General features: G+C 35.8%; 2 protein-coding genes across 4 annotated transcripts in view; one reads left to right on the forward strand and one right to left on the reverse strand.

Annotated features, from left to right (window-relative positions):
- Nucleotides 1-1,524, forward strand: part of LOC107675399 (alkaline ceramidase 2-like) — a 9,860-nt gene extending 8,336 nt beyond the window's left edge. Inside the window, exons 5-6 of the mRNA XM_016469710.1 lie at nucleotides 59-196; nucleotides 1,045-1,524. Of these exons, the coding sequence (XP_016325196.1) occupies nucleotides 59-196; nucleotides 1,045-1,231 (325 nt within the window). The 3' untranslated portion in view covers nucleotides 1,232-1,524. The remainder of the gene's footprint in view (nucleotides 1-58; nucleotides 197-1,044) is intronic.
- A 2,732-nt stretch (nucleotides 1,525-4,256) lies between these two features.
- LOC107675410 (protein phosphatase 1 regulatory subunit 15A-like) lies at nucleotides 4,257-9,415 on the reverse strand. Of its 3 annotated transcripts, XM_016469728.1 has the most exons (5): nucleotides 9,037-9,415; nucleotides 7,710-7,719; nucleotides 7,258-7,679; nucleotides 5,939-6,242; nucleotides 4,257-4,839 (listed from the first exon to the last, which is right to left on the reverse strand). In XM_016469728.1, the coding sequence occupies exons 2-5, from the start codon at nucleotides 7,710-7,712 to the stop codon at nucleotides 4,624-4,626; spliced, it is 945 nt and encodes a 314-aa protein (XP_016325214.1). In that variant the 5' UTR covers nucleotides 7,713-7,719; nucleotides 9,037-9,415; the 3' UTR covers nucleotides 4,257-4,623. The 3 variants fall into 3 exon arrangements, with proteins under 3 accessions (XP_016325214.1, XP_016325213.1, XP_016325212.1); XM_016469726.1 differs by having other exon boundaries at nucleotides 4,261-4,839; nucleotides 7,258-7,719; nucleotides 9,037-9,320; XM_016469727.1 differs by lacking the exons at nucleotides 7,258-7,679; nucleotides 7,710-7,719; nucleotides 9,037-9,415 and having other exon boundaries at nucleotides 5,939-6,807.
- Between the last annotated feature and the right edge of the window lie 1,297 nt (nucleotides 9,416-10,712).

Genomic DNA, 10,712 nt, shown 5'->3' on the forward strand with positions numbered 1-10,712 from the left:
GTATCCGTGTGTGTCTGTGTCTGTGTTTGTGTCTGTGTGTGTGTGTGTGTGTCTTTAGGTGTGATAACCTGCGTGTGTTTAAACTGGGTCTGCTCTCGGGTCTGTGGTGGACTCTGGCGCTCATGTGTTGGATCAGTGATCGCATTTTCTGTGAGATGTGGTCATCCGTCAACTTCCCGTATCTACACTGTGCCTGGTGAGTGCAGCCCGCAGCGTCTGATCAAGTGCACTTAACATACAGCACCTAGTGAGCAGTCAGCATTGGCAACACATTGCTTTATTCCTGTCATATCCAGTCTATGTACTTATACTGTGAGGCAAGGCTTCCCAAACTGAGGTTTGTGAGTTGATGAAAGCTAATAATTCATGAAATCACAAAATCACTTTTTCAATATAAAAACATTAAAACCATTACAATAAAATGGTGAAATTTTTGGCTTCTTGAAATATATTTATATGTTAACTGAAATACAGCAAAATATAAAAAAAACTTATTTTATTTAAGCATTTCTTATATGTATATATATATATAAGCATTTGAAAATATATATATTCAGCTTAACTTGAAGTAACGAAATAAACTAAAACTCTACACCAAGGTTTTTTTATTAACAAAAATTAATAAAAACTATAGAAACAAAAAAAAAACTAATATAAAAATGACAAAAATACACAACAAAATTACTAAAACTTTAACTAAAAGAGAAAACGGACAATAAAAAAATTAAATCAAACTCAAAATATTAACAAAAACTAAAAAAAAATTGCTGCGATTATCTGTCATCAGAAAACCAGGAATGTGTGAATGTTTCATTAAATTATTGAAATACTAACTTAAAATCACAGGGGTGTGTTGAAGTATTTTATATTTTTGGTAAAGTTAATATTTTATGGTTATAGAGTTAATACACAATGAACCTGAATGCACTTTAATAAAGTTTTTCCCTCTCAAAGTTTCTATTTTAGGCTGTAATTCATTATATTGTTTTTGTGATTATTGTGATATTATTTGCTCTACATGTTTCTCTTTATCTGTGTGTTCAGGCATATCCTCATCTGCCTGGCGTCTTATCTGGGATGTGTGTGCTTTGCTTATTTTGACGTGGCGTCGGAGGCTCCAGAGCAGGGGCCCGTCGTCAGATTCTGGCCCAGCGAGAAATGGGCTTTTATTGGGGTGCCGTACGTCACTCTTCTGTGTGTGCACAGGAAGCCCTCTATTAAGGTGACTTAGCCTGTGCTTCCCAAGGTATCTGACTACACTTCAGTGCACTTTGTAATGGACTTTCACACGAAGGAGAATCCTGGTTTGCATGTGGATTTTTAAGGTTTTGTTTTTGGGGAAGGATGACGGTCAATTAATGTGTTCATGTGAGTATTTAGTATCTTAACAGCACAAAATGAGCTTTCAGTTTACTTTGGGGGAAATCATTGTGTGTTATAACTTTACTGGGTGTTAGTAAAGTTTGGAATATTTAAAGGGGTGGTTCTCTGTTTTTTTCTAGGCTTGATTGTGTTCATGGGATGCAGTCTAACATGTGTTAATGCTTAGTTAAAAAAAAAAAACGCATTATTTTTCACATAATTTACCTTTATTCCAAACCTCTGTCCCTTCTCTCTGAGAAACTCGCTGATCATTTCCTGCTTTTATGAAGCCCCGCCCTCAGAAATAGGTGATTGGTTAGCTAGCCCAGTGTGTTGTGATTGGCTAATTTTAAAATGTAATTTATTCCTGTGATGCAAAGCTGAATTTTCAGCATCATTACTCCAGTCTTCAGTGTTTGCTGTTTGCTTACATTTATTAATTTTTTTTGTGTGTGTGTTTTATTCAGCAAGAATGCATTAAATTGATCAAAAATGGCATTTATAATGTTACAAAAGATTTCTATTTCAAATAAATGCTGTTCTTGTGAACTTTCCATTCATCAGAGAATCCCCCCAAAAATGTATTACTGTTTTCAACATTGTTAATAATAAGAACTATTATTAATAATTGAGCACCAATAATTACTGGAGTAATGATGCTGAAAATTCAGCTTTGATAGCAGGAATAAAATTGCATTTTACAATATATTAAAGTAGTTAATTTGTAATAATATTTACTGTATTTCAATTCAAGAATAAGAGACTCGGTGAGCGTAAGAAATTTCTTTGAAAAACATTAAAAAATGGTAATTATTCCAAACGTTTGACCGCTACTGAATATAAAACAAAATTGGGAAGGGGGCTTCATAAAGCAGATGTCCACACCAGCAATTGAGCCAGAAATTAAATATGGGGATAGTAATGCTTATTTGTATGTTAATATTGTGAAAAATCTCATTTATTGTCACCTGCAATGAGGCGGCTCAGCTATACATGAGTGCTATATGACTATGTTAACACAAAGCATGTTATTTCACAGTAGTACTACTAGTTAGTTGCCTTTTTTGACAACAATGAATACATTTAAGTGATTTTTCTTTGTTTCACTAGTTAAGATAACAAAGGTCTTGGACTTTATACTGACAACGCAGCTTTACACAAAAGGAAACATTTCGCTATTCACATGCATTTATTCCATAACATTCAACAATTCATTTACTTTCATATTGGGAGGATTTTTTAGGCTGCTGAGTCTTTATCTCATGTGAAGGTACATCACTTTAAACATATTTGCCAATAGGACTGTGTTGAAAAAAAAATGACTTGGTGCACCTTTATTGTGAATAGATTTAGGACACACTGTCTGAATTAATTCAGGGAAAAACACTGAGGTTATTTACCCCCAGTGCATGGCGTCCACAGGCCTGATACCTCTATATTGAGTTATGATGCAGCATAAATGCACTACTGTGAAATGAATGCATTGAATGAATGATTTTAAAACACTGCATGACAATAGTTTGGTGAATTGAATGTAAATGAAATCTCCCTCGAGAAGAAAGTTTGTCCTTTTCTGAATGTCTTCACACAGGCTATATATAGATAAATACATTTCTAATGCTTTCTCATAGAGAAACATCAGTTTTACCTTCATCTTTTCACTTAGTCAAACTTTACAACACTGTACAAAGGCTTTTTGCAGTTTGTGTCATTTGTCAAAGAACAAATTGCTGTTGATCATTGCAAAATGATTTATCGAAATGCCAAAAACCTTGTGTGCAGTATGCAATAAAAACACAAATTCACCTGTGGTTTGTACACAAATGGCATTCATGCTGCTTTCTTCCGATGCCAAAAAATTGCTTCAGTATTTCAAAGAGAAACTGAATTATTAATGCTTCACCACTCATCCAGAGCTGTAGTTTTCTAAAGCAGTGTGATTTTGTATTTTTGTGTAACTTTCTGCTCATGCAATGCACAATATGTACTGTAAGCCAATGCAATGGCTATAACATATGTGTGAGCGTGTGTGTGTGTTTGTGTTACCCAGATGCAACACAGGGACCAAGTATACAAAGACTATTTATTTTTGTGACTTGTAACCGATTAATAATTTTGTAACTACCACTGATTAATGATTTTGTAACCAAATGAGTTTGCTTGTATTTTTACACCTTATTTAATAAAAACATGCTGCAAATTAACACGTTTGAGCAGTGCATGATGTCTTTCTTAATGTGTTCGTGCTTAAGCGATACTTCGATGAGAGTCCAAACAGCTGATAAAAACATCACAAGTAATCCACACCACTCCAGTCCATCAGTTAATGTCTCGTGAAGCAAAAATCTGCGAGTTTGCAAGAAACAAATCCATCTAGGTGTTTTAACTTGAAATGATTCTGGCCAAAATACGAGTTCTCGATCTGTAATATTGCTTTATGCAAAGAAAAGTTGACATCTGAATCAAAAGAGAAATATGCAGATTTACAATATGCACCATTTACAAGCCAAAACAAGTATGTAGGTGGATTTTGACGTGAGAAGACAACAGGAGATGGACTTTTTCACTGGAGGAAGCATTATGGACTTTTTTTTTTTTGCTGAAAGCAAGTTTGAAGTTAAAAACGTTTTGATGATGGATTTGTTTCTTACAAACATGCAGCTTTACACTTCATAAGATGTTAACTGATGGACTGGAGTGCTGTGGATTACTTGTGGATTATTGTGTTGTTTTTATCAGCTGTTTGGACTCTTATTCTGACGGCACCCATTCACTGCAGAGCACCCGTTGCTGAGCAAGTGATGCAATGCTACATTTCTCCAAATCTGATGAAGAAACCAACTCATCCTAATCTTGGATGGCCTGAGGATGTGTAAAGTTTTAGCAAATTTGTATTTTTTGGTTAACTATTTCTTTATTAAGTGCATAGAAAAAAAATGCATACACATTGAAAAATTAAACTTACAAGCAACATAGAATAAATGTCAGAAAAGTTTAATATTTTTCAGCTGCCATATAAAATATTCAGTCCGTGTCAGAATAACCATGTTTTGTAGTACAATACAATTATATGTGTGCAGAACATAAAATTAAACATTAAAGTCAAAGACACAGAAATAAAGTGCACCACAATGTTATAACAATACAAATTACACAGTAAAAAAAAACCAAAAAAACATTCGGATTTCACAACTACAACCAACATCTAGTTCAACTGCTGCTACATTATGATGATACTACATTAAGCTGGAGGGTGATGTATTATGAGGATGTTTTTCTCTGAAGTCTCTCCCACACTCCAGCTCTGTGTTCAGCCGTCAGGCAGGGCTTAAGGAGCGTCTCGATGCTCTCCGCTCTTCTTCTGAATCGCTCTCGGTCTCTGGCCATCTGCATCCAACAAGAGCCATCCCTTGCGGCCCGGCTCGCAAAACTCCACGCCACCAGGGGGCGCACAGTCACCTTATCACTGAAACACACCTGAAACAGAAGAAAACACCAGCATGTTATCAGGAGAGCACACACTAGAGTTTCTGTTCAAACCCTGACCGCAGGAACCGTAGGCATGTTAGTCATGCGGCATGAGTCACATGCGTCACGTGACTTACTGAGCTACAGAAAGTCATTTCAATACTAGCTGCCGTCAGCTGTTGCCACGGGAGGATGATTTGGTATTTTCAGCCTTATTATAGCAACTATAATCTGCTGAGAAAATCTCGTTCGCTGACTTTGTCTCATGGACATTTTATTTTGGCATGTTACTCAATCTCGCATCACTTTTTGGCACTTTTTCCCCCCTTTCTTTTCTTTTTTTTTTTACGAATTATGTATAATTCACAATACCATAAATAGTGTTTTATGTTTATTTATTATTTTAAATCACGGTTTATTTACTTGTCACTATTTAAATATATTACGTATATTATTTAAGTAATTAGTTAAAGGAATACTGTTGTGTATAATATTGTATTTGTTTTGTCTGTTGTTACTGTAAACTAAAACTTAAAAATCATTTAATCATTCATTTAAATAAAGCTGAAATAAAATATTAGTTGAAATATTTTAACTTAAAAATTTTTAAGAACATTAGAGATGTTGTCTAGAATGATGTACTATAAATTAGAATACCATAAATAGTGGGGGTTTTAGGTTTATTTATTATTGTTTATTTACTTTTACAATTTATGGTATTTATCTTACTTTAAAAAAAAAATACGGTGGTATAAAATATTATTTGATTAATTTCTTGTTCTGTTTGTTTTGTGTGTACATCTAAAAGTTCGTTTCCATCCGTGCTGTTATTAACTAAAACAATTAAAAACGGTGAAGTGAATGAAAATACAATAAACTATAAATATTAGATGTAAAACTTAAATGCAAATTAATAAATGTTGCCTTGGAAAATCACTAAAATAAAATAAGCTTAAAACTGAAATGCTAAAATTGCTAAACATAAAATAAAAATAAAACTACTAAAACAAACTAAATTTAAAAATGATAACCGAAAATATAACAATAAAAGCCAACTCTAAATATTATAATAGTATATAAATAGCATTGATTTCCATGATATCTTTACCTTCTCCCCCCCCTCCTTTGGTTTTGGCTCACACTCTTCTGGTCTTGTATCAGGTTTAGGTTGAGTTTTGATCTGTGAGCATTGCTCTGTGTTTGTTCTGGAGCTGATGGACGAGCAGAAGCTCAGAGGGTTGTAGGGGTCACCGCTGTTGAGAAACGATTCCCAAAGCTCAAGACTCTCTGCTGAAGCCTCAGAGTCACCTTCATCATCCTCCTCATCCTCATCAGACCATTCAGAGTCCTCATCCTCTGTCTCACAGTCCTCCTCATCTTCGGTTTCTTCATCAGACTCCCATTCTGAGAGCCTGGCTTCATTTTCATCTTCCTCTTCATCCCAATCAATCTCTGACGATTCCCGCACTTCATCAGCAGACTCGTCGTCATCAAGCTCCATAATAACCTCCGGATCCTTCATTTCTGAAGCTGCATCCCCGATTTCGCCTCCAGGCCTCTCCAAGGCCTCCACGCCGCTCTTCTTCGACTCGCCGGTCATGTTTTTCCCCACACAGATGAAGAAACAAATCTGGGAGCCGAAGAGCTCGGTCACACTCGCGCAGAAGTTCAGGACTCTCCGGATGACCGGCCACAGACAGACTCTGATCTTCATGACGGACGTTCGGCGATAATGACTGAGAGGTAGATCTTCATGCGCTCCAGGTGATCCGGACGAAAGCTCAGGACTCCTCTTGGATTGCATGAACAGATGCAAACCGCACTGATACAGCAGTGGATGATGTGTGGAAATGGTGAGAGGTGCCATAATCAAACTGTAAAAAACAAATATATGCCATTAACACCCTCAAGCATCCTTCGTATAGCAGCCCTTAACGGGTCCTTCGTAGACTCATTTGTGCATGAAGGTCTCAGGTGTGATCCCAGTTGTGACCCTGGAGCACAAAAGCAGTCTTAAGTCACTGGGGTATATTTGTAGCAATAGCCAAAAATACATTGTATGGGTCAAAATTATCGATTTTTCTTGTATGCCAAAAATCATTAGGATATTAAGTAAAGATCATGTTCCATGAAGATATTTTGTAAATTTCCTACCGTAAATATATCAAAAATGTATTATCATTAGTAATATGCATTGCTAAGGACTTCATTTGGACAACTTTAAAGGCGATTTTCTCAATATTTTGATTTTCTTGCACCCTCAGATTCCAGATTTTCAAATAGTTGTATCTCTGCGAAATATTGTCAGATCCTAACAAACCTTACATCAATGGAAAGCTTATATATATATATATATATAAATCTATTCAATTTAAAAAAAAAACTGACCCTTATGACTGGTTTTGTGGTCCAGGGTCACAAGAGAGCCTGGCTTCATTTTCATCTTCCTCTTCATCCCAATCAATCTCTGACGATTCCCGCACTTCATCAGCAGACTCGTCGTCATCAAGCTCCATAATAACCTCCGGATCCTTCATTTCTGAAGCTGCATCCCCGATTTCGCCTCCAGGCCTCTCCAAGGCCTCCACGCCGCTCTTCTTCGACTCGCCGGTCATGTTTTTCCCCACACAGATGAAGAAACAAATCTGGGAGCCGAAGAGCTCGGTCACACTCGCGCAGAAGTTCAGGACTCTCCGGATGACCGGCCACAGACAGACTCTGATCTTCATGACGGACGTTCGGCGATAATGACTGAGAGGTAGATCTTCATGCGCTCCAGGTGATCCGGACGAAAGCTCAGGACTCCTCTTGGATTGCATGAACAGATGCAAACCGCACTGATACAGCAGTGGATGATGTGTGGAAATGGTGAGAGGTGCCATAATCAAACTGTAAAAAACAAATATATGCCATTAACACCCTCAAGCATCCTTCGTATAGCAGCCCTTAACGGGTCCTTCGTAGACTCATTTGTGCATGAAGGTCTCAGGTGTGATCCCAGTTGTGACCCTGGAGCACAAAAGCAGTCTTAAGTCACTGGGGTATATTTGTAGCAATAGCCAAAAATACATTGTATGGGTCAAAATTATCGATTTTTCTTGTATGCCAAAAATCATTAGGATATTAAGTAAAGATCATGTTCCATGAAGATATTTTGTAAATTTCCTACCGTAAATATATCAAAAATGTATTATCATTAGTAATATGCATTGCTAAGGACTTCATTTGGACAACTTTAAAGGCGATTTTCTCAATATTTTGATTTTCTTGCACCCTCAGATTCCAGATTTTCAAATAGTTGTATCTCTGCGAAATATTGTCAGATCCTAACAAACCTTACATCAATGGAAAGCTTATATATATATATATATATAAATCTATTCAATTTAAAAAAAAAACTGACCCTTATGACTGGTTTTGTGGTCCAGGGTCACAATTTATTTATTTTTTAAATAAATGTCATATCACTATCTTCGATAAAATAAAAAACTATTAATTTATGCATTTTTTTGTGATTTTTGGTGGGTTTTTTTATTTATTTACCTCTAAAAGTTCCATATGTTTATGTAAAATATGCTTATTTTTTTGTTGCATTTAATATTTATTTTACTTCAGTAAAAAACAACAACAACAGTAAGTCCAGACAGCTAAAACCTACAAATTTGGTGACTTTGGTGTCATGTGATGGTATAAAAATATCAAAAATATCATTAGCCACTATTTGGCTGTAGTACTCAATGGCTGCATATAGGCTGAAATCTATAAACCATTGTTGTTACGAACTTAACCTCTCAAGGTTTACATTTTATGACAAGTTAAAATTGCAGAATTTAAAAAAAATCGATTAAGGAAACTATTTAAAAAAAAAAAAAAAAAAGATTTTGCCCACATTTGTCCCGAAGGATGCCTGAGGGCTAAAAAAAAATCAATATTTTTCATTACATAGCTATTACAAACTAGTGAAGGCTTCTTTCTTAGTCACCCAAAAGGGTGTTGATTACATTGTAGCTACAACACTTCACTGCGTGCTGTCTACACCTACAGTTGCCATGGTAACGTTATTACCATGTTTACTGTTTTTTGGAAATACCATGATTTGTTGACATATTAACCAGTGTTTAACTCAACTGCTTAACGTATTACTTCTATTATCAGTACATCGAATACAAATGTTTAATTTGTCAACATATCACGACTGTTTGTTACCTTTGTGAGTTTGGTCAGCCTGTCGCTTGGCAGTCGCTCCAGTGAAGGTTTGGTTTTCCAACGGTGCAGTTACTAACGTACTCAAAAACGCTGTTTGAGCAATAAGACGACTTCAGCTCAGACATATACTCCATGGTCGCTTTGTTCACAAACATGTCACGCTCGGGTTGTGTTTAACGAATCTCATTCTTCTGTGCCGTAAATAGAAATGCCGTTGTGAGAGACGGCGGGCGCTTATATACGGCGTGATGACGTCGACACGCGGAGGCGGGGCTTGCGTGTTTGCGTCAACGCCTTACTGGGAAATCACGTAGCCGCGTTTCGTTACGTTTCGAGAAAGTCCAGCGGTGGGCGGGGCTTGGACAAGAGCGTCTGGTTGACACCGGATTGCATCACACCCAAATATGGAAAGCGAAGTCTAGAGCAAAACAATCTGGAGGAAGAAACTGTAAACAAAACAAGAGGAGTTTCTTGGCATTTTCATTTTCAGATGAAATCACCCAGAATGGAAAACACTGAAGAAGCCAGGAATCACGGATCCATAAACCAACCCTTCATTTCCTTTATACCGTAAAGTATTGATAACCATAATAATAGAAGTGGTAAACAGTCACATGATGACAGGTCAAAGAATCTCATGAGTGGCCTGTGACTAATACTGCTATGCTGACAGAGAACAGTGCCATGCACACACACACACACACACACTCATACTCACACACACACACACAGATCAACAATCATATGAAATATGAGATATTCTTAGGAAAATGTTGCTGGGTTATTACTCCCATTATTACACTTCTTTTTTCATGGTTTTCATGCTTTCATGGTTTGCCCCAAGAACACGATGCAATGTATAGATACATTGGACAGAATGGGAATACCAATTTATGGACATTTTACGCATATATTCCATAAAGTACAGTAGTATATCAAATCATTCTGTTAGATCTTTCATAACATATAGTTGAGATCTTTGTACAAGGTTTGGTTAAAAATAGCCTGAAACCTAAAAAACTGATTGGTGAATGAAAAAATAAAACATTGTTTTTGCCCATGCCTTTTCATGTCTATTTATTTTTTTAATAACTTGCTTTTCTTTTCCTGTCGTCCTCTACAAAGGACATATAATAAAATATTAATAAAGTTTTTTTCTCCATTTGTTTCTTATACTCCAACCAATGTAATGACATAAAAAACAACAAAATTCAATTCTGTCAATATCTATCTATCTATCTATCTATCTATCTATCTATCTATCTATCTATCTATCTATCTATCTGTCTGTCTGTCTATCTATCTATCTATCTACTGTATCTATCTATCTATCTATCTATCTATCTATCTACTGTATCTATCTATCTATCTATCTATCTATCTATCTACTGTATCTATCTATCTACCTATCTATCTATCTATCTACTGTATATATCTATCTATCTATCTATCTATCTATCTATCTATCTACTGTATCTATCTATCTACTGTGTCTATCTATCTATCTACCTATCTATCTATCTATCTATCTACTGTATCTATCTATCTATCTATCTTTATTCTGACTATTTCTATCGATCTATCTATCTATCTATCTATCTATCTATCTCTTTCTGTCTATCTATCTATCTATCTACTGTATCTATCTATCTACTGTATCTATCTATCTATCTTTA

Source organism: Sinocyclocheilus anshuiensis, unplaced genomic scaffold (assembly GCF_001515605.1).
Source record: "Sinocyclocheilus anshuiensis isolate Anshui unplaced genomic scaffold, SAMN03320099.WGS_v1.1 scaffold1081, whole genome shotgun sequence".
Classification (NCBI taxonomy): Eukaryota; Metazoa; Chordata; class Actinopteri; order Cypriniformes; family Cyprinidae; genus Sinocyclocheilus; species Sinocyclocheilus anshuiensis.

Bases quoted from the DNA above. Each gene is read 5' to 3' on its own strand.
- LOC107675410 (XM_016469727.1), bottom strand. From the start codon at position 6,697: ATGGCACCTCTCACCATTTCCACACATCATCCACTGCTGTATCAGTGC. The intron at 4,840-5,938 runs GTAAAGATATCA...CTTCTGTTTCAG, and splicing joins CAAAGGAGGGGGGGGAGAAG to GTGTGTTTCAGTGATAAGGT.